Genomic DNA, 23,628 nt, shown 5'->3' with positions numbered 1-23,628 from the left:
ATCCTTTGTAATTGCATGCAATTACATGTTCTGAGTTAATGTCATAAACATAAGCCTGTGTTTACAAACACTGCTTAGAGAAACATGGTAAGCCATACAGTGTTTCCCTGGTTTGAGATGGTAGTGTGGATTAAGGTCAAGGGCTGTGTTGTAGAGTCTCTATTTTCTCCTACCATCTGAAAAATCCATCAGGGCTGCCAATATACACACAAATCGCAGTCCTAATTCAAAACATGCAAGTGATTAACAAAGCACAACAAAGCTTCTTCAACAGAAAAAGCAGATAAATAAATCATATCTTCTGTCTCGACCAACATGATTCACCCTAGCTGTCTCCCTGTCCCACTTGTTTCTTGCTCAACTCATTATAGGTGATCCTAGATTTGATCCTAATTAAGACAAGCTGGGCCTTTTTCAACACAAAGGGGCTTGAGTCATTGCTATCGGGATTAGAGCAATATTAAATCCACTGATCAGATTAGGTGGCCACAGTGTCTATGCCTTTTGTAGCTTTGTCCTGCACTGGCTCTTACAACTTTGTAACCCCTAAACTGTAGTCAACAGCCAAGCTCAGCCCCAACAAGCTGTTTCTCAGCTATTAGATTTCCAGGAAGACCACGAGAGGGTGACATGGAAAGACGGAGAAAAAGGAAGGCTGAGATAGAATGAGAAACAGCATGAAAGAGGGGTGAAGGCATTTTTAACCAAGCAATCCATCACTGGCACTGTGATAAGGGATGGACCTCGTGGACCTTCTAAACATCTGGTAGTAGCTGGGAAAGTGGTGATAGGTGTGGAGAAGTGGGGGAGGGAAACAACACAGCCGCTATGATGCAGATTTGCCACCAATCCCTTCTCTGTCTTCATCACGATGAGAAGCCTTTCCTCAGCAATCAGTATTCTGTTGCATCTAAAGCTGAACTGCCGAGGTGGACAGTTTATCACCCCATGACTTACTAATAAGTTTTCAATACAAAATGAGGTATAGTTACAGAGGCACACTGTTCTTACTTTGAAATACTTTTCTAGGAAAAGAGAAGTATTTTATGTAAGGCAGGACATGACTGTAAGAGGCAAATTACCCAAAATCTGTTTCAGCAATAAAAATTAACATAATTCACACATGGTTTTGTGCTAAATATAAAGACAGCAATATCCAGTGACCAAGTAATTCAGGTAATGTGATCTCAGACATAACTCCTAGTTGCTATTGTCACGATCAGTCCATTCCATCTTCCGTGTTGCGTGTTTTCCGTGTCTTCAGTTTAGTTCCGTTCCATAGTTTCGTTTTGTCATCACATTGTTTGATTGTGTACACCTGTCCCTCGTTTCTAGTTCATGTATTTAAACCCTGTTGTGTGCCTTGGTCGGGGCTGTTCATTGTTTGGATGTTTGAATTATTTACTTTGTGAATGTATTTCGTTATGGTTGGTTCTTTGTACTCCGTGCCTTTGTGTTTCCTAGCCCTGAGTTTTCCCTTGCCTTAGTTATAGCCTGCTTTCCCATGTGCCTTTGTGTGTTTGCTTTGTTTAATCATGTTTCCCAGTGCTCTCCGTGTCGGCTCTACAACCCTGGACTGCCTAAACGACTCTGATTTTGGATTTGCCCATAATAAATCTCGCTCCTCTCCACACGTGCGTCCGCCTCCTTACCACTCAACGTTACAGCTATGCAGTTATCAATCCATAACTTCCACTGCTTAAAGTCATAAAGGGCCAGGACTTCTTATGCTGCCTGCTGCATCTAGACCTATAGGCTTAGTTCCACTGCTGCTAGAGTTTGTTTTTGCTATATGCAGGGCACCAAGCCCCCTGTCTCTCCTACTGTGTGAATGACAGGCATAAACAAACACCACATAGCCTTGGTACAGAGGTTGTACATTTCTGATGTCTAAAGAATATTTTTCAACATATAAAAAAAAAAGATAAACAAAAAACTTCTGAATAAGAAACTTTTAAAAGTAAGCAACAGAATGCAGTAGAGAACAATGCAAGATCAGCCTCATCCCCTCAGCCCACCTGTCACTCCAACCAGCCCCATCAACCACAGCCAGCTCCCACATTCCACCTTGCCTGATTATTAACTGTTGTACACCTGTTCCTGGTTTACTATGTCTATTTAACCTATCTCTGTTCCCTCTCTTATTGCAAAAAAAATATTGCCATGGTTTGTCTGTGCATGCTGAGTGGTACTTGTGTTTGTTTTCCTGGTATACAACCTGGTTTGTTCTCTGGGTGTTGCCATAGCTTCATCCCATTCTGGTTTGTTTCCCTAAATAGACTGATTATTGGTACTGTACCTTTTGGTCCAAAGCTGTATTTTGACCACAACTTTGGATTTCCCTTTGCCTAATAAACCTGACCTGCATGATTTCATCTGCAAGTTGATTTCATCTTAATTCCATACGCTGCATCACAAACAGCATATATGAGATTTCTGAGATTTTTCTCTGGGTAAAACAGGAAGGGTTTTTTTCTTCTTTTACCACAAGCACAGAAATCATATGTATTGTGGCTTGAAATGTACTTGGCAGAGAACCTGGCCTATCGACCTCAGACAAAAAGACAAAAGGCAATTAGGAGCTGCAAGAAATTTCAATTTTGACACCTAAATATTAACATTCAGAGCCTATATTTCCTTTTGTTGTCCTCTATGTAACAAAAAAGACCACAATACATAAACATGCTGCACATGGAAGATCATTCAGCAGCAAAACCAAAAGAGATTGGAATTTTTTTTAATTTCTGTTACTAAAACAGACATTTTGTATCAAAGGTAAATATAATGTATGCATGTAGATGAAGATTACATGTCAGTCCACAGGCTATCTACAATGTTACTTTCAAAAGAAAAACATGCTCTCCAGAGCATAAATTAAGTTTCATTGTGTATCTAAAGGGCTACAAAAATCTAATGTTTAATATTTTCATCTAATTTGGTTGTGAAATATGCTGTCAAATATTTTATCTGGAATGAGAAAAACAGACATAGCCAAAAGCTCCTTTTATACTGAAAGACCTATAGATAACCACAGTGCCATTGGGTTTCTAACTCTGTCCTTGTGCTGCTCAAACAACTTTCCCTCCATCATGGAGCTGAAGGATGGATAGGTGGTTAGTGAACTGCAGCTTGCATGCATTGGCCCTGTGGTTACAGGTAGCCTGGTTGGTGACTTGTAAGTCTAGCATGGACACAACACAAGCTTTCTAAAATGGAGCTGATACATTGTGTCCTGGCAAAATAATGTGACTGTTGATTCAGTGTTAATTCAGAGACATATATAAATCAGCACAAGGTGCAATCCAATCATGTCAATCTTCTTATATTCCAGTGAATGTGCTCACCAGCCAAATCCCATGACCTAATCTAAGTGGCAGAGAATGACCATGCACTAGCCCTGCAGTCAACACTAAAATGAAACTTCAGCTGGACCATCAGTTGGTTGTGATGGACCTTGGCTCACCAACTAGGTGATTTTAGACTTTGTCCTTCAGACGGCTTTTACTAACATCCAATAAGAGCTCTGCCCTTTCCCCATCCCCTTTATGGATCCTTCCACAGAGCACTATCCATCGCTGTGGGATGCTTAATTGTCCCAAAGAGGCACTTAACGGGCCACGAGGCATTCGGCATGCCACTAACCATGCTACAGTCAAGCTGAGGCAGCAGATTAGCACTGGGGTCACTGCTGAGGACTGCAGAATGAGGCACAGCATGAGTGGGTGTATGCGGGTGCATAAGAAATGCTCCTCTACCTTTCCCTCCTAACTGGGACTCTCTCTCTACCTCTCTCTCTCGCTCACTCCCTCTACTCTGCAGCCACGGTGTTTGTTTGCTTGTCTGTATGGGTTTGTGTGTGTATATTGGGGTTTGGGTCAGTGGGCCAGAGTGGAGAGAGATGGGCAGTTTTCAACTTCAAAAGGATATGGTTATATGTGCTGGCACACAGTCATAGCTTTCAAGAAAAGCCCAGAGAAAGTGACATAATCTTACTGTCCTCTCCTGAGGGGGGTGTGGGAGGATATGGTTGCACAACATGAGGATGCTGTTGTGCTACATGAGTCAGCTAGAGTAAACTGGTAGAGTAAACTGGAAGAGGAGTGGTTCTATATAGCATGAAGAAGGGTTCTTCTAGTGTTATGATGTCAAGCTTGTATATAATAGAAGAACCCCCTTTTTGGTGCTATATAGAACCATGTACAACACATTCTCCATCAATCTAAAGAACCATTTCATCATGCAAAGAACAATTTAAGCAAATTTTACTAAAGAACCCTTGAATGTATAACATGTACAGTAAAGGGCAGTCGGGACCAAAAAAGCCCAGAAAATGTCGTATGCCATCTTGTTGTAATGTTGTATCTTGTTTTTAAAGGTAAATAAATTAAAAATTGCTGGCATTGATTTGGTCTTATCTTATTCTATACTGTATACACTTTTGTAATGAAAAAACAAAAATGAACCCCCCCCCCACCCCCCAAAAAAAAACCCAAAACAAAACAAAACAATCAAAATAAATGGTTTTACATTCCCTGGTAAACAAGGAAAGAAGCCATTCAGTTTCTATTGATTCCTGGTGGTACCCAGTAGTCAGTAACGGTACTTTGTGTTTTCCTGATGGGTTGATATGACAGTGTAAAGGACTGGAATGATTTAACACGTGTTCTGAGACTGATTCCAGATACAGTTGATGATTTCCTAAAGGGATCTAAAGGTGTCCTATATAGAAGTCATGGTTCTAAACAGAACCATTACCTTTACTAAAGAACCATTGAAGAACCATAATTTTTAAGAGTGTATGAGTTCAAACACCAGTAAAATAGGCCAAAACCTGATATATACCAGCAAGCTAATAAACTACAACACCCATTTCATAACCTCAGTACTCTTTTATATGTCCTATAAACCACATAAACATATGCTAGGTTATTGAGTTCCTCCTCGTACAAAACTATCGCCCCCAATGTCTGCTTTTAAGTTTACTGCCTTCACTATCCAATTCACTAGGAAAATACGCAAAAAAAAAATAAATTAAAAAAAAATAAAATAAAAGATTTCTGGATTCTTCATATTATCCCATCCTTCTACAGTAGAAGTAATACAATATTACCTCACTTTAACGTTGTTTTGCTGTGCTCCCACATTTTTGTTCTTAGTGAGCCTATTATTTAGCCTCTGGATATTTTTGGCTTGATGAATGTTTTGCACATATTTGGCACAAGGCACAATGGGGTGTAGGAATACCGTGGATATAGTTATATGGATTAAAAGAAGCTTTGATACAAATAATTTGCATCAGTTTTTTTAAGTGAGTTACTCGATTACTCGAGTTTCTTGAGGAATCATTTCAGCCCTAGTTCAGTCCGTCATTCTAGGAAAGGATATAACACACACTGATTCAGAACCTACATAAAGATCCATTTTACTCTACTGCACATCTGAATTTACCCTGACAAGGGCAAAGAGAACACTCAGAACATCCCATGCACATTATCTGCATTTTCACTGAGGCCCTCAGGTAGGCAAACAAATTAACCAAACTATAATGTAATGGTTCCAAGGAAAACGGGTTGAAAGACCCCTGCAGGCCTGCATTTGGTCTAGATTGCTTTTCCATGGCTGCTGGGCTGTGGTTCAGTGGTTCCCTCAGCAGCTGCCAAAAGGAACACTCCCTCATTGTAGGGAGGTATTTATAGTGGCCTCTGTCAGATCTGATGTGTGCAAATGCAGTTTCCGTAGAACCTACAAAGCACCCACCTCTAGACATGCACAGGATGCAGCTTTCATTAGGAATGGAGTCCACTTTGGAATTAGTCATGATCTCCAACCTGTCTTCCAACTATCTCTGCAAGCAAGACGGGAGGAAATGGGTACCAGAGTTGAGTGCTGCCATTGAGCCATGGCGTGGATGTAGACCACCACATGAGAACAATGAGTGAGTGAGACAGTGAATGCCCGTGTGGCTATGTCATAAGAAAATGCTGCACACTACAGCCATTAGGCTGCCTGCCAGAGATTCAGACTATGTGACTAGTCTCCACCTTTGCTGTGTTTTCTGTTCATCATCCATCAAACACTTACCACACACACAGACACACATACACACACTCACTCTCTATCTGGCCCTCTCCTTCTTTCCAATCCCCTACCTACCTCTATTCATACAAAATCACCTGTTGGAAAGCTTTTCTTTCTTCTACCAAGAGAAGCAAACTACACTGTCATTAAAACTAATCAGAACCTGTTTCCCCGCCCGCTGCCCACATCGCCATGGAAACTGATATTGAAAGAACAGAAGAACAAGTAAGACAGGAAGCAAGAGAGAGAGAGAGAGAGAGAGAGAGAGAGAGAGAAAGAGAGAGAGAGAGAGAGCGGGAGAGAGAGAGAAAAGTCTCATTTTGCCTATAGTTTGGAGGTTTTCTGCAGCTCCTCTTCTGACCTTTATTTCATGGAAAAAGAAAGTGAAGCAGCTACTGAATGCATGCCCTCATCTCGCCATTCAAGAAGAATTGAACCTGAACTATTTTCAATAAGTTTCAGTTCTCATCCCAGTTCATTTCAGGTGTAATTATCTAATCAATGATGTTATGAGATTTACACTTCATTATGCAAACATCCATAAATCTCCAAATGTGACAAACATCCAATCATCTTCAAATGTGACAATTACGATGAGAACAGCTCAGATGAGAAGATGAGAACAGCTAAGATGGGAAGAATTTGTGTGATAACACTTTACTACTCCATTATCTTTGTTACAGGAAGTATTCAAATGAACCATCAGACATAAGCTGTGAGGGTGAAGTCCAAATAAGTAGAACATGGGAAGCAAAACATCTTTTACTGTTATACTCTCAACATCCACTTCTGTGGGCTGTAGCCTTTCAAGAACTTCAGTTAATATGCCACTCCAAATACCATAGATTTACAAAGGTGTCACTAAAGTTAGAAATAAAGCTGGGAAGATAAGATTCTTTTATCCCTTTTTAAACAATCGTGTTAATATCATTTTCTTCTCCACCTCAAGAAACAAAACAAAAAAGAAAAAGAAAAAGAAAAACCATGAACAAAAAGACAGAATTAAACACCATTTAAAGTGCTCTCACAGAAGTCTGGTCTATTCACAGATGTCTCTTTCTCCAAATCACTGACTGATTTGATAGAAAGTGATACTGGATCTGGAATAAGATGGTTATTGAATAGCAAGAGGCTATGATATAATAGAGGCCTCAAGCTGACTTTATATGTCTTTGAATAAATTTGTACAGTTAGTTCTTCACCATAGTACAGTACATCTGAATCAAAGACTTTAATCTAATGAAATAAAAGAATGTCATAAACCATCTGTAAAAATAATGAAGAAATGTGCTCTGGTAAACTCTCAATTAAGTAAATAGACTTGAAGACATCAACGCTTCATGTCTGAATACTTGAGAATCCCTTTCAACATTCTCTAAAGCTTCTTATCACCTCTCCCCAATAACAGCTTCCACTTAAGAAGGCACACATCCCATAATCATTTCCAAGATACCTAATACATGACCAGATGCACAGCTCCTGTCAACTCTCACGAGGGGGGTTGAAGCTACTTTTAAAAATCAATTCCAATTCACATATATGGCCAAATCAGGCAGCAAGCAGCCTTGGTAAAAACATTAAGATGGAGGAAAGATGTTTTCTTGTTAATAAATTAAACACTTTAGACAAGATATGGCAAAAAAGCACACACAAGAAGCTTTTTTATTATTAGCAAAAAAACAAAACAAAACAAAACATGGGAAACAATTGACTTGAGGCTACATTATGGCTTCAAAGCTGTAAAGGATATCGATAGTAGGCTACAATGGGTTAGACAAATAAATCGATTATAAGTCAGAATGGACACCATGGGCAATAACAGAAGAGAATACATCCCTCAATACAAAAAGCCGACGATATTTCAACATGACAAGGCTGTCAACTTTTCAGAGCCTAAAACGTGGTTGGCAAAAGAAAATATGGAGCAAGTGTCCTGTCAGAATTGGCACTGAATTTCTGTTCCTCGGTGTCAAAAGGTTACACAAAGCAAAATTATTTTGCATATAGCATACAAATATGATCTTTTATGTAGCCTACTAACTCATCTTCGAAGTCTAACGTTACAGCGTTTATGCCCGACTGACTTCAGAACGATGCATCCTTTGCTACTGCCATTGCACTATTCATGGTCTGAGAGCTAGTTCAAATTATTCAGTTGAAGTTGCATGTGTACCATGAGGAACATTCAGAAAAAGTATTATATCAAGGTCCAGTATATGACTTAAGTAAGATAGATACTTCATACTTCAAAGTAAATTCGTTAGCTCTCTCGCTAGCTACCATCTACGACCAGCTTGTTACATGGTAGCTACTGATTTCAGTTGGACATGATCACCATCACTGTAATAATGCTAGTTAGTTCACATGTGGTTAAGGTAGCACAAGGGAGTCACCTGCTTATGATGGGTTTCCTGATTCAGTTGCACGACTGTTCATTCGTTGACAGAAGTAACCAAATGACATGCAGCTAAAAAACTCGCTGCCGCCTTCGTCTCTATAATAATCCAACATAAAGAGTTAATTTGTATTTTCTACTATGGACTACATGCGCATACACTGCCCATGGATTTAACCAAATCTGCATTTCCAGTGGTCTCGCAACGAAATGAAACCACGTCCGTTATATAGCTAGATGGCTATCGCTACGTCTCGAGAGCAGTCGAAAGAGCTAGCAACAGGCCGGGAATGAAAGGACGGACTGGTGAAACAAGCATCGATTCCTCTGTTTCTAGATCACATAATAAAAGAGATATGCTTACCTCACTATGACAAGAAATGAAATGTATCCCTGCAGACACTCTTTCGATTAACAAAGATGCTGCGGGCAGAAATCTTGAGGGGTTCGGGCGGAAACAGGAACTGAGACTGCTGTCTGAATAGTTGCAGCTTGGCTCTGGAGGAGGTTTCGACTACCACAGCCCTCATTGCGCATGCCTGTGTCAGAATAACGTGGATGTCAGTTATAAATTTGTCAACTTATTCTCGGTTCCATCACAATAATCTAAAGGCCAAAAATGTGCTGCAATTGCCTTTCTCAGAATGTAGACAATCTAAAGCGATAGAGCATAAAATATGTGAACTGTTTCATGAACAATATATATATCTTATATAATCTATATACACTGACAGCAAATGTATATGATTAAGAAAAGTCCGATTTTACGGTTTTCTCTAAAGTTGATAGTTACCAAATCATCTGCTTATTACTACATACCACAATGGAAAGCTATAAGTCTTTTATAGCCTACTCCCTCCAACAATATTGTCTTGAAATATCTCTTTGCTATAGGAGCAGTTATAACTTTTGCAATAAAATATAATTCCATACACTTAAGACCCTAAGCACAAATGCATCGGGCACTGGAACCTGAGTAATTCCTATCTAGCTAGTTTAGCACAACAGAATAAACTCGAAAGTGCTGAGAATAGTGTCACAACAGTCCCACCCAGTGGTATGAGTGTAGAAACACAAATGACCCAGGAACCGTAAATGCTTATATCCTCTACTTGCCTGGTTAGAGATTAAAGGCGGTTTCACATGGTTGTACCATGATTGCCTTGATGAATATAATATTAACCATATTTTGTTTCACCAGAATTTCTACCCTTCCAGTAAAAACTTACAGATTGAGGGGAATGAAAGCCACACACACACACGCAGTTCCAGTTTGAGATGCTTCTGTGTGTGCTTTGTGACATTATCACTATGCTGGAAGTAGCCATTAAGGAATAAAGGGTTGCAAATAGTCTGCAACAAAAGTCAATAAAGAGGCCATGGCTTTCAACTGATGCTTAGCTGATATAAGGGGGCCCAATGTGGTTCAAGAAAACATTATATATACACCATTAGGACATGTGACTATTGACTCAAGACAGGTTGGATCTATGAATTCATGTTGTTTATGCCAAATTCTGATCAAGACACCCATATGCCACAGGTGAAATTGAGGTTTCTCCAACCAGGCAATGGTTTCCAATGTTTACCTGTCCAATTACAGTGATCCTGTGCCCACATCAGCCTCAGATTGTTGTTCTTGGCTGGTAAGGGACTGCCTTAAGGTTCAGTGTGTTACATTTATGGCATTTAGCTGGAACTTTTATACAAAGCAACTTACAATTATGACTGAATACTGAATATGACTTGAGCAATTGAGGGTTAAGGGCTGTGCTCAGTAGCCCAACAAGAGCAACTTGGTGGAGGTGCTTCAACCAGCAACCTTCTGATTACTCAAGTACCTTAACCATTGAGGTACCACTGCCCCTGCCACTGATGTGTTGTGTGTTCACAGATGTTTTTTTGCTCACCACGGTTGAAGAGTGGTTACTTAAGTTACATTAACCTTTCTGTCAGTGCAAATCAATCTTGCTATTCTCCTCTAACTTCTCTCATCAACAAGGTGTTTCTGTCCACAAAACTGCCACTCATATTAATTGAAACTCTTGACCCGTACCAGCAAATGTTTATGCATTGTGTTACTGCTACATGATTGACTAATTGGATAATTACACAACTAAGTACGTGTAAAGGTATTCCTTAAAATATCATGTCATGGTTAGTCTGTCATGGTTAGTCCCTTCCTGGCATCTGTTTCTATGGTTACCCTGTCTAGTGTCTTTTGTTTGTTTGTTTGTTTACTTCCAGGATTTCGTTGCCTCATTAGTTTCACCTTTTTGTTTCCTACTAATTAATTCATGTATTTAAACGTGTGCGCGAGCAGTCTCGTCGCTGATCATTATCCTAACCTATCATGGATGTAGCCTTTTTGTTGTACTAATCCCTGTCGTATTTCCTCTGCCCTTTGTATTTGTTCTAGCCTGTTGTGTTCTCGCGTGTTTTCTCGTTTTTACTTCGCTGCTCCTTTCTCCGTTGTTATGTTGTGTGTTCGTTTTGGTCGTTTATGTTTCTCCTCTCGGCGTTAGCTTCCGGCTCGCGTTACAGTCAGTGTAATCACTGGCCTTCAAACAATTTATTCCAAATTGTAGCAGACTGCAAAGTTACTGTAGGATTTCACCTTTACCTTAGTACAAAAATACAATTTAGGATGTGTAGGCTATGTTATAAGAATGCTCAAATGCATGCATTTACACCCACACACACCTGATCACATCTGGCACGGACGTCTGATACTTATCGTAATATGTCTGAGAACTAAGCATTTATTATTATTTACCTTTTCAACTCCAGGTTCATTAATTGTTATTAATCTCAAGGCATATTATTAAGTAACTGGCCTACTATGAATTACCTAGTAGGCTAACTACATTGAAACCAATATAAAGGGTATTTAAGAGTGGGGATTGAGAATATGGACCCGACAGTGATGTCATTCGTCCGTACCTGTTTTATTAGTCCATACGGATATTTTATAGTGCTCGTTGTGCTTACTTTTTATTGGTTAGCAGCCCACGTCAGTGTGGCCTACCCTGTGTTCCCCATGCGTCGCTGTCAAGAAATACCAACTACAAAAACGTAACCGGAGTTTCAGCGTTTGCATTGATGGAATTTAGTCACGTTGGAGGATGTTAAGATAGCGCATGCGTGTAGTGGGATGACAGTTCCATAGCAACCACTGAGGATAACATGGTGAGTGGCTAATCCATCTTTCAAAAATTATTTATTTCCAGTAAATGATAGTAGTTGCAGTATTGCCGAAGGGAATATGATACGAGAATTTAGAAGTTTCAAATACATAATATGCACTGAAAAAAATGTATGTACTCAGTAAAATAATTGAGATATTTTTATTTAGCTAGCTAGTTGGCTAACCAAGCCAACAACCAGGAGTCACCGTGTTAACAGAACATAATATACTATGGGTTATACTGGCTAACCTAGCTAGCCAGCGAGCTATCTACCAAACTGGCTAGGTTAACCAGAGAGCATTAGCGGAGCTATTAGCTAACGTTATTTAGTTTGCAAAATAAACTGCAAATAAATGTGATTTTATGTAACTGGTTAAGATTTGTTCTCATTACAAAAGGTTACCCGAATAGAACTGACCACATGTTAACTTGGTATCAAGCAGACGTAATACAAATGGATGTTAATAACTCTTAGTTATCACTGGTTACGTGGGTAGCCTGCTATGTTTGTACAAGTATTGGAGGTTTTGCAAATATAGCTAACTTAACCTGCAGGGTCATATAAAGGATGTCTTATTTCTTTAGGCAAAAGCAACTACTATTAAAGAGGCCTTGGTAAAATGGGTAAGGACTAATCAATATATGCTCCTGCAAAATCAAATCTTGCAGTTTTAATTAACTTTATAGGTGTACAGTTATAAGATAATTATATTTTTGCTGGTTGGTTTTCGTTAGGAGGAGAAGTCAGGAGAGAAAGCCGGTGAGGCTAAAGCGGTGAAGCTGTATGGCCAAATCCCTCCAGTTGAAAAAATGGATGCATCTCTCTCAACCCTTATCAATTGCGAGTGAGTTTACTCTTTGCATTTAAATATTTTAGCCTATTTCATCTATCTTTTTAGTTAATTATCAATTTTTTCTGTGTTTTCTCCCCACATTGTTTGCTCTTTTGTATCATCAAGGAAACTATCACTGTCAACGAACTGTATTGAAAAAATTGCCAATTTGAATGGGCTAAGTGAGTATTTGAATGGCTTAAGTTATGTCTCACATGGAAAATGTAAAAACATCCTTTATGTTTTCAAATGTTTAAAGAGATTGTTACTTTCACAGCAATTATCAGCTGATGATAAGATATAACATATGTTTCTTTTAGAAAACCTCAAGATATTGTCCTTGGGCCGTAATAACATCAAGAATCTCAGTGGCCTCGTAAGTGAAAAAAGACATCTTACCAAAGGGAGAATATAAGTATCAACTTTATAAACTTTATATTTATAACAGTAGATGTTTAAATCATAACATTTAATTCCAATGTCCTAAAGAGTAATAAAAGTATTAAAAATATGTATATTTATTAAATCGGGCTTTGTGAACTGTAGGAGGCAGTAGGGGACACATTGGAAGAACTATGGATTTCATATAACCTCATAGAGAAACTGAAGGGAATCCATGTCATGAAGAAACTCAGAGTCCTGTATATATCCAACAATTTGGTGAAGGAGTGGGGTAAGAGTGTTATCCACTCAATAAAATAGCATGCAAAGAACATTTATAAAATTTCGGTGTCACTGTTTTGTCATAACCATGTTGTAATTGTACTTGATTACTTCTGTGTTCCAAAATAGGGGAGTTTGTGAAGCTCGCAGACCTTCCCTCATTGGTAGACCTGGTCTTTGTGGGGAATCCTTTAGAAGAAAAGTACTCTGCTGAAGGCACCTGGATAGATGAGGCCACCAGAAGGGTCCCAAATCTAAAAAAACTTGATGGTATGACATTTTGAAAGCTCTACTTGCTTTTTGTTACATAAAGAAACATATAGAACTGCAGATAAAACATGGATACAATTTTACTTTTAGTCATATGTTTTGGTACGCATATACCACACAACTACTTAAGGCTAAGCCTACTGATAGTAGCATCAGTCATTTGGAAAAGTTTGGGAATTAAGTGTCCTAATGGCTCTTTTAACTGATTTCATCCTTAGGGATCCCAGTGATTAAGCAGGAGGAGGAGGAGAGAGAGGGAGAGACTTAACACAGTCTATATTATATATTCATGGTAGTAGAATTTTTATTACTCAAATGCCAGTGTGTAAACAATTAAAAGACCATGCAATATTTGCAGATTTTTAAACTTAATGTGTATTTATATAATCATAGGAGCTAAATAAATTCTCTTAGGTTTTTAGCACCTATTGAAAAGGCTGTTTTAAAAATGTATTTACTCATATTTAGTAGATGGAATAGTTAAAGATTATTAGACTGGTAATATATGGTACTAATGCACTGCACCAGTTTACCAAAAAGGATTGTGGCAGTATGTAGCTTTTCATAGTTGTTCTGACTGGTTGCTTAGTAAACTATGAAAAAACTGTAAGAGACTTTATACCTTTTAAGGGCATACAACTTTGATTTAACAATTAATCTATGCCTAAAATAATTTGGCATGTGTGGAATTTAAAGCTTTTATCTGAAATAGTTATGTATATGGGGTGTTTCCTCCCCAGATATGTATATTTTATTGTAGTAAAGCTTTTGTACTATTTGTCCATCATAGGGTTGCAAGTATTCAGTATAAAAGGACTACAACTGTGCAAAAGAAAACAAAAAAAAACAACTTATGCCAGTGATCCTGGTGTCAGGTTTTGTAATAGCACATTACTTATCTATTGTATATTTTGTTGCACTAAAACGTCAGAGTAAAGCTAATGGAACAAATGCAAACAGATAACACTTTCTAGAACTGTTCTGTAGAATAATAAATCTAATGGACTATTATATTAGAAGTATTTTAAATAAATGGAGAATCTTTTTGGGTTTTTTAAGTTTGCAATAGTTTTTAAAGATTTTGTGATACAACATTTTTTAAAACTTGATTTTACTTTGCTTATTTTTAGGCATGTGTATATGATATGCATATGTGCAATTGCTGTCGTGTGTTTTGTAACATTTTAAAATATTTGAAATAAAAGGACATGATTGTGAGTTTGTCTTCACTACTAGGCATAATTTTTTCGTGTCTACACATACTGGGAAACGGGGAACATTTTTAAAGGCATATTAATAAAGCAAAATTATGATTAAAAAAATATGTAGCTATACCAATGCAGGCCTTAGACAACTGGTTTTACGAGATGAGTGAACCTGTGTTGTCAAGGGGATGAAGGGACGCGGAGAAATTGTGAAATAAGGAAACAGCGACGTCACTTAACTGGCGGTCGGCGATTCTTATTGGATGACAATTGTAGCGATATTACGCGGAAAACTTGTCCAACTAGGAAGTTGATGTCGATTCATAACGATTAACCCCATCAGCGTCCCCCACGACACGCATATATGGACTATGAATCAAAAATGCACCCAGAGAAGAACGTTAAAGTCAAAGAAGTGATCACGACACTTTTAAAACTTCTCTCGGCTGTTGGCATTGGGCCGGTACCAACTGCTGAAACGTTTAGGCGAGCCAAATTCAACAAGACGGAGGCGGTTAGTAGGACAGTTTACTCCATTCGGAACCAGCTAGCGTTAGCTAACCTAGCTAATTCATTGTTAAATCAAGAACTGATGAGCTAGCTTCCATTCTGTTCAAACACATTTTCCAGTAAAGTTATCCTTTCCTCACAGATAGGGAGATATGTTTTCTGAGAGCGGTTTTAAAACATGTAGAGCTGTGTGAAATGTCTCATTTAATATCTCGCATATAAAGGCCTTCGTCTAATGGGATTGTAGAGTGAGAACAAAACCTTGGTTGTCAACTCACTAGCTACTGTGTTTCCGTTTGCAGGCACAAGACTTATGGAGGTTACTTAATACTCTCCTAATGAAGGTGTTTGTACAGGACCATGAATGCAAAGAGGCAGCATACCCAGACTTAGGTATAAAGCTTGCCTTAACCGTTTTATTAATACTACTAAAATTAAAGTAAAATGCTGCATTCGTGAACTCATCATGCTAATTCTAGCGATCAATTGTTGTTGGCCATGTTAGTGTTTCTAATCAAACCATCATGTGAATGTCATCTCATCCTAAATCTGCGTCCGTGTTTTATGGTGTTCTGCGGTGAATGGATGCTGTCTGCTTTCAGATTCACAGTTCAGGTTTGTGAGTAGTGCTCTGTGGCACAGCGGTTATAGGGGCTGGTGGGTGGCAGGACCCCGGGCCTGTGGGAGTAGACATGAGGTTGGGAGCAGAGACTTGCTGCTAGCCTTCGGCTGGGTGATGGCTTCAGGGAACTTGCTCGTGTCCTTGTTAGGAGAGAAGGGTCTGGAATTAGAGCTGCTCTCATCTGCTAAGGTAAGGCTCCGACATTTGGTTCAGTGTGCATATTGTAAACATCTACTTTCACCACCCACTTTTTTCCTATTAAGAAAAACTTAATCCAAAACATGCTAATATGAATACCTGACCAAAAGGGTTGCATTCCAGATTTAAAGGCCTCTTTTTGGCCAAGCCTGGGTAATCATTTTATTAAATACGACTTCGAAAACTTCATCTGTAAATATTAACTAAGAAAGAAAGCATTAGCATTATGCCAATAGTCATACTACCCGGTCCTTACTTATCATTAACTGCTATCCATTTTTATCCATACGTCAGACATAATGAAACTATACTGGGGTTATTGAAGAACACGTTATCGGGAATCAACACTATTGGCCTGGGTTAAACTAGTACGAACCGATTTCGGTTTTAAATTCAATGACTATGCAGGAGACGCAAAAGCATTTGCGGATTGATCCAGCAGATGGCAGTATAACACACTTTTTGAAAAATGAAATACTGTATCGCATCAAGAAAACATCGTTTTTAGCTTGGAATGCTAATTAAAAAAATCTTATTTAATATCCCCATAATAATTATTTCCATGATTACTTGCAGATGACGGATGCTTGTATGCTCAAAGATGGAAGATTTAAATAGCAAATTAAATAGAAATCAGAATTAGTTTCCTTCTTTTATTGATTGAATTACTAGATTAAGAAACGCTATTAAAATAATATATTGTTGAAATTTGTCAGTATATGAAAGTACATAGTTCAGAAGACTTGGTTACATTAAATTGCTCATCACTGAGATGAATGTGTGTGTGAGTATTTTATGTTACAGCTCTACACAGCTCAAATGTCACCTGCATGTTCATGGTCTCCCAGGGTATGCATGGTCTGGAGGACCTGGCGCTGGATTTATGCGCGTGTGGCATGGATGGAGCATCATGCAGACAAGATGTGAGGACCCTGCAGTGGCAGTATGGTAAACTGAGGCTGCAGTGGCGGAGTCTTATAGCAACCCAGCAAGAGCAAGCCAAGCTTACACATAAGGTAACTGAGTATGTCATAGACTCATAGATATGGGGAGATCTAGTTCCATGGGGTGAAGAGGTGACTAAACGTAGTTGTCATCATATCACTTTCTACAGGTTTTCTCCAATCTTGGTTCCTCCTCCATATCTGAGGCCAGTGTTGTTGATATTCCTGATATCCCAAGATCCACTGCACTTGACAAGGTGACATATAAATCATATTGCAAGCACCTAATACAGAAGGATACTGAATAGTTATCCATTGTTAGAAAAAGAATGAGCAACATTATAAGTAACAGTTGTGTTGCACTTATTGAGACGTTTGCTGCAGTTATTTTTAGATGCAGCATGTGGGCGTGTGCATCATTAGCCATCATTGGCAGAAATGATGATTCTCACCTCCTAAATGTGGCCCTGTGTACTGATTTCAAAGAAAGAATGTGCAGTCTACTTCTTGGCTGCCTGTCTTAATGGTGTCTGTCAGGCACCAAGATTTTTCTGGAAGTGTGTCAGAGATGGAGGCACACTTCGCTTCTTCTGTCTCCTCTCTCATTTCTGACAGACAGGCTGGTAGGCCAGGAAATCCTGCATGTTTGAAGTCAGAAAGATTTTGATCTTTAAAGTCTAAAGACTCACATATTTTTCTCTTCCATCCCTCTCTCCTCCACTGCCTTTTGGGGGTGGATTTCAAGCATGTATTTGCACTGGGAAAGTCTTTTTTTGTGATTCTGTGGAAGAGAGACGGGACTATTTCAGATTGTTTATGCCATTTACATGGTGCAGCAAGATAGAAATGAGGCTGGAAAAAGTGCAATAAAAAAAGAGGTACAGATACAAGTCATTTTGAGCAATTGCATATCCTACCATGTGAACTTGCCCCACTACAAGATACGTCAGTTATCACTGCCCCCAGGGCAGGTAATGTATAAAGTGTCTTAATACTGAAGAATAGTCTCCTGTGCCCATTCTTGGTTCTAAAACAGTTTCTCCTCTGCCCATGCGAATAACTCTATTCAAATTGTGACTCTGAACAGCAAAAACTAGGTCTAGATTGGGTTTGCTGCATTTTGAGGAACTGCAAGGCAAGATGCTAGAAACTCAGCTAACAGCTCAGCCTGCTAATGCAAGGCAGGACAGGATTTCTGTCTTTCTTGTTCTGCCTCACTATTCGACAGTGTTTGGGACCAACTCATGTTGAGTTATTAGCCTTTGTCTCCCTCAGCCTTTTCTGTAAAATTGGCAAAGATGTGAGCCCTTAGCTCTTCTTGTGAAAAGGCTAAAAAAGATCTCAAAAGAGATGTTTCAGACATCAGAGAAAGTCTTTGTACTTTTACTACACATTCAGGCTCTTTTAAGTTACAGTGCATTTGATCTACAGTTAATATGCTCAGCTCATGTGTCGCATTACTTTTCAGGATCTGGAGCACATACAGTGTTTGAATGGAATACTTGAGGCATATTTGGAATGGAACGTTGTGGAACCATTGTTCTGGTGCTGGATGGTATGCATTTCTCCATGCAAAAGTCTGCTATGGCAGCATACAAACATTAGCATATACAGCATACATACACAATCTTTAAAGGGAGTGAAAATATAGGCCTACACAAACATCTAGGAATCTCTAAACAAACACTAAACTGATGTTAGTGTTACCTTTGCATCTGCCCCCATAAATTTCACAAATGTCATCTTTTATCTTCTTTACCCTTGGTTTATGGAAACATTCATATAATTTCTTCCATGTTATCTTTGAATTTTAATATAGTTGTGCACACACCCGGGTTATATAATAGAAATTTGGCCATGTTTTAAATTCACAGTAGAATGCTCTATTTTACATCTAATTTCTGATATAAAAAATAAGGAAGCGAAGTATATTAATTGCATATCTTAAACTCATTTAGAAAATGATTTCTGCATGATTTTTCAGTCTGTTATCTTGACCTCTCATCTGTTAGCTGCAGTGCAAGCAGTGCTGTTAAAAATCTGCTGCTGTTGAATTTTGCAGGCTTTACACCCCATTTTAATTAAATATAAAGCACCACTTTATGTTAATAGAGTAGAGCAAGGTAGTAATGCAGGGGTCATGTGAGGACATGCACATTTCGGTAAAGACTCATCTCTAGGTGAGTTTCACACAGTATTCAGGGATAACTTCCAGGAGCACTTTAAGGTGGTGATGAGGAGGAAGGTCCCATGTTTCCTGCACCTGGCAGATAAAGGTGTGATTCTTTTTACAGTGCAGTTGCATTCCTTTTCTGTTTGTGGTTCATCAAAGTAACAAATAGCTCAGGTTCAGAATGTAAAACCCATCCCAGGATTTAGTTCCATCCACCTCAAATTTGCTAATTAGGCCAAGCCAGCAGGTAGACTTAATTGATGAAATCATCTAGGTAATACAGAATAGTGGCAGGACTTTTACTTTTTGAACATGAACTTTATACACCTCTGCTTCTAATGCATGTTAGTTCTGAGACTGAGCTTAAAAAAACCTCTAAAAAGATTTACATGGAAATGAGCAAATAAAAGAGGACATCATAGCCCAGTAATTCAGTTTCAAAGGTCTTTATGAGAAATTGAAATTGAATTCAATCTAGCCTTTAAAATGCAGATGAATTCCCTGTACCACAAACCAAGAGAGAGGGAGTGGAAGTCAAATAGCAGGCCTGCAGCATCAAGACGAAATCTATAGCCCTTAATGAAAACCAAACATTTTAAGCATACAGTGCTGTTTATACAGGATTTTCTCTATACACAAGACAGATGGGGAGCTGCTTATTGTCTGTGTGAACTGGCCATTCCTCGCTTGAGATCCTTCTCAAGAGTCATAGTCAGAGTCAGACTCAATTGATTTTGCTCACTGGCTATTAAACAGGAAGTCTGGCTTTGAATAGGCCAAACTGACTATAGTTAGTACTACTATTCTTTTCTAATCACAGAATTTTGAGGTTATGAATAACTATATAACAAGGCAAGAACAAAAACAAGTACATAAGAAGGCAAAGCACACTTTCTTCATTCTTTGTAATGTCAGTGTCATTACTATGTGAAATAATGTAGAGGTTGATTGTATTTATTCAAATCCCTGGTAGGCGTTTACCTTTCAGGCAAGTATTTCCAGCCAGTGTTATAGAGGAGGACATTAACATCTATTTCAATTTATACTAAGTACATGGAATAATGACAATAAAATTGAACTTTTCCTCATAAAGACTAAGAGCCTTCCTCCATTTGCCTGGAAATGTCATTCATAAAAATGGCATTTATGAGTTAAAAAAAAAAAAACACCCTGTTTTCAGAGATGAGCATTTGAAAACATGTCATTGTCTTTGTCTGCTTTTAATTCCACTATGTGTGTTACAAAGAAGGGGGACCCAAATGTTTCCCCCGAGTTGTTCATGCTGCTGTTTAAGGTCTATAGCACTACGTACATAAACCAAACAAAACATAATCGTGCCAAACTATTGAGAGCATGAATAAAACTGGAAGAGGTGAGTAGATGTCATGATGGTGTGACCAAGGATGTTCTGCTGTTTTTCTGATGTTACTCATTTAAATTATGTAAATTAATTTTAATTGAAGGCTAATTTGTTGCTGTATATAATCAATGGGCAGTGTGGCTTTATGCAGCATTAACGCATGTCAAGACTTATCAGATTGGATGAATAGCTGCTGTTGTGATTTAGATTGCCTTGGCAAATACATGAATTGTACTTGAGATTGGTAAGATTGCTGGGACCTGTTGGAGCAACTCCAAGTGCACCTATAGCAACTAGTATATTGGTAGCATTGACTTATGTCAGCTACTTCTGCTATCTATGAGTGGTACATACCATGCAGGGGCATATTCTGCCATGGAATCCCCTCTATTTCCATAGTATCCATGTCCCCTGTATGTTTGAAGCACTCTGTCATCATATCCTCTTTGGGGTCTATAGCTTTGGATGTACACTTCTGGGGGAGAAAAAATTGCCAAACCCAAAATTAAATTGAATGGTCCTAACAACATTTCATAGATCAGAAAGTGGGGGGTGGGGAAACCCAATAAAAATTGTGCTTCAGTTTCAGCTTACAGATGCACTAACATTCTCTTGAATAGTTTTGATACAGAGCAGAATTCATCAATGATAGTTTCCAGGTTCTGATGCAGCAAAGCATCGCCAAACCATCACACTATCACTACCACACTTCACCATTGGTCTGAAGTTCTAGCTTGAAAAGCAGCGATAGGTTTTTGATAGCCATTGCAGAGCCAATATTAGCCAAAAATCCACTTTAGATTTATCTGTCTATGCCACATTTTCAGAACTCATGAGGACCATCAAGGTGTTTCTTGGCAAACTTGACATAATCATTTATATTTGTCTTGGTTAACAATGGGCTTCCATAACCTTTTTTTTTCTGGAGTGTTCAGGAATCTCACTTTTCTTTGGCTGACCATTTTTGGCTGACCATTTGTGGCTGACTGTGCTGCCAAGATCACACCAATTTAAAGGCCCTCAGTTAGATTTTGATTGGAGAGGGCTGCCTAAATTAAGGCTCACTTATCTAAAATGCTCATGTTATTTCACATCTTCACACATGACAATTGTATAATTAAATACCTTGCACATCAAACATACAAAAGAAATAACAATCATTCATTGTTCCTTATACTACTATAACAGCACAGATGCTCCTTGAATTATGATGGATCAGTATATGATATTTTGACTTTGATGCATTTATTTCCTTCAGTCATGGCCAATAGTTTTGAGACTGACAAATTTTGGTTTTCACAAAGTTTACTGACTCAGTTTTGTTTTTTTTAGATCCTTTTGTCAGATGTTTATATGGTATAGTGAAGTACAATTCTAAGCATTTCATAAGCATTTTTAAAACAAAATACATCCAGTTTAAGCAAAAACTTAATATAATGTTGACCCTTCTTCTTTAAGACTTCTCCAATTCACCTTGGCATGCTGGATATCAGCCTCTGGGCAAAATCTTGACTGATGGCAACCCATTCTTGGCTAATGAGTGATTGGAGTTTATCACAGTTTCCGTGTTTTTGTTTGTCCATCCTCATTTTGAGGATTGACCAAAGGTTCTCAGTGGGATTGAGATCTGGGGAGTTCCCTGGTCATTGACCCAATGGTTTGTTCACTGAGCCACTTGGTTATCCCTTTTGCCTTGTGACATGGTGCTCCATCATGCTGGAAAAGCATTGTTCATCACCAAATTGCTCCTGGATTGTTTGGAGAAGTTGTTCTTGGAGGATGTTGTGATACCATTCCTTATTCATGGAAGTGTTCTTGGGCAAAATTGAGTAACCCCATACATGAATGGTCTCAAGATGCCTCACTGTTGGTATGACACAGGACTCATAATAGCGCTCACCTTTTCTTCTCCAGACAATCATTTGCCCAGATGTCCTAAACAGTCTTAAGGGGGCTTCATCAGAGAAAATAACTTCACCCCCTTCCTCTGCAGTCTAATCCCTATATGTCCTGCAGAATATCAGTCTGTCCTTGATGGGTTTTTTTTGGAGAGAAGTGGATCTTGTGCCCTTATTGACACCAAGCGATCGCCTTTCTGTGCGTGCAGATGCACTCGCGCCTGCCTTCTGCCATTCCTGAGCAAGCTCTTCACTGGTGGTGACCCAATCCCGTAGCTACATCCTCTTTAGGAGACAGTCCTGGTGCTTCCTTGATTTTCTTGCCCTGAAACCTTCTTCACTGCAATTCAACCTCTCTCCTTGGAGTTTTTGATGATTCAATAAATGGTTGATTTAGGTGCTGTCTTACAAGCAGCAATGTCCTTGCCTGTGAAGCCCTTTTGATGAAATGCGATGATGACTCCATGTGTTTCCTTGGAGGTAACCATGGTTAACAGAAGAAAACTTCAAGCACCACCACTCTTTTAAAGCAAACAGTCTGCTGTTCTAATCAGCATGACAGAGTGATATCAGCTGCCTTGTCCTCGTTAACACTTTCTCCTGAGCTAACGAGATGATCACTGAAATTGTTAGAAGGTCATTTTGTGGCAGGGCTGAAATGCAGTGGCTGGAATGCAATAATTTTTGTGATGAAGCTAGTTTTCTTGGCAAGGTATGACTTTGCAATTAATTGCAATTCATCTGATCACTCTTAACAGTCTAGAGTTAATGCAAATTGCCACCATAGAATTTGTAGCAGCAAACTTTGTGAAAACCATAATTTGTGCTAGTCTCAAAACTTTTGACCACGACTGTGTTATATACATTAATTTGACCAATTATTCATATTGCTGCCTCACTTATTGATATTCAACAATTTATTATAAAGCAGGCTTTGCGTTAATGCTTTTGCCCAACTCTAGGTTAATGTAAGAGTTTCAGTCAGGTTTAAGGAAGGCTGTGACAAGCTAGACTAGGTTATGATGTACAGTAGCATATTTTAAAACTCCTTAGTTTGTGATAGTTACCTTCCATTTAAAAATTTCAGTGCAAGCCTTCTCTTGGTTTCTCCAGTGTACAGCTGATTACAAGAGATACAACAGACAGTCACTCCTACAGAAACGTATGAGGAGGAATTTGTGATAACCATTGATCCTTTTGTGCTAGTTATATTAGTGGCTGTGTTTATAAATCTATATGCAGTTATTATTTGACTGGTCGTTTCTCACTCTTTATGAGCATGTCTTTTGAT

The 23,628-nt window shown here is 38.7% G+C and overlaps 3 protein-coding genes across 4 annotated transcripts in view; 2 read left to right on the top strand and 1 right to left on the bottom strand.

Annotated features, from left to right (window-relative positions):
- Positions 1-8,987, bottom strand: part of fut8a (fucosyltransferase 8a (alpha (1,6) fucosyltransferase)) — a 56,511-nt gene extending 47,524 nt beyond the window's left edge. For both annotated transcript variants that reach the window (XM_027014072.2, XM_027014073.2), the window contains exon 1: positions 8,838-8,987. The gene's annotated coding sequence lies outside the window, so the exon portion shown is untranslated. The remainder of the gene's footprint in view (positions 1-8,837) is intronic.
- Positions 8,988-11,597: 2,610 nt separating this feature from the next.
- On the top strand, positions 11,598-14,645 carry dnal1 (dynein, axonemal, light chain 1). The gene is made up of 8 exons (XM_027014067.2): positions 11,598-11,662; positions 12,247-12,285; positions 12,397-12,506; positions 12,621-12,676; positions 12,815-12,870; positions 13,041-13,167; positions 13,287-13,427; positions 13,646-14,645. The coding sequence occupies exons 1-8, from the start codon at positions 11,660-11,662 to the stop codon at positions 13,693-13,695; spliced, it is 582 nt and encodes a 193-aa protein (XP_026869868.1). The 5' UTR covers positions 11,598-11,659; the 3' UTR covers positions 13,696-14,645.
- A 324-nt stretch (positions 14,646-14,969) lies between these two features.
- tedc1 (tubulin epsilon and delta complex 1) overlaps positions 14,970-23,628 on the top strand; it is a 14,519-nt gene continuing 5,860 nt past the window's right edge. The window contains exons 1-6 of the mRNA XM_027014027.2: positions 14,970-15,146; positions 15,445-15,535; positions 15,745-15,953; positions 16,811-16,978; positions 17,077-17,163; positions 18,375-18,461. Coding sequence (XP_026869828.2) covers positions 14,997-15,146; positions 15,445-15,535; positions 15,745-15,953; positions 16,811-16,978; positions 17,077-17,163; positions 18,375-18,461 — 792 coding nt within the window. The 5' untranslated portion in view covers positions 14,970-14,996. The remainder of the gene's footprint in view (positions 15,147-15,444; positions 15,536-15,744; positions 15,954-16,810; positions 16,979-17,076; positions 17,164-18,374; positions 18,462-23,628) is intronic.

Source organism: Electrophorus electricus, chromosome 13 (assembly GCF_013358815.1).
Source record: "Electrophorus electricus isolate fEleEle1 chromosome 13, fEleEle1.pri, whole genome shotgun sequence".
NCBI lineage: Eukaryota > Metazoa > Chordata > Actinopteri > Gymnotiformes > Gymnotidae > Electrophorus > Electrophorus electricus.
The sequence above is the reverse complement of the archived record's forward strand: the minus strand, read 5'-3'. Positions and strand labels throughout refer to the sequence as shown.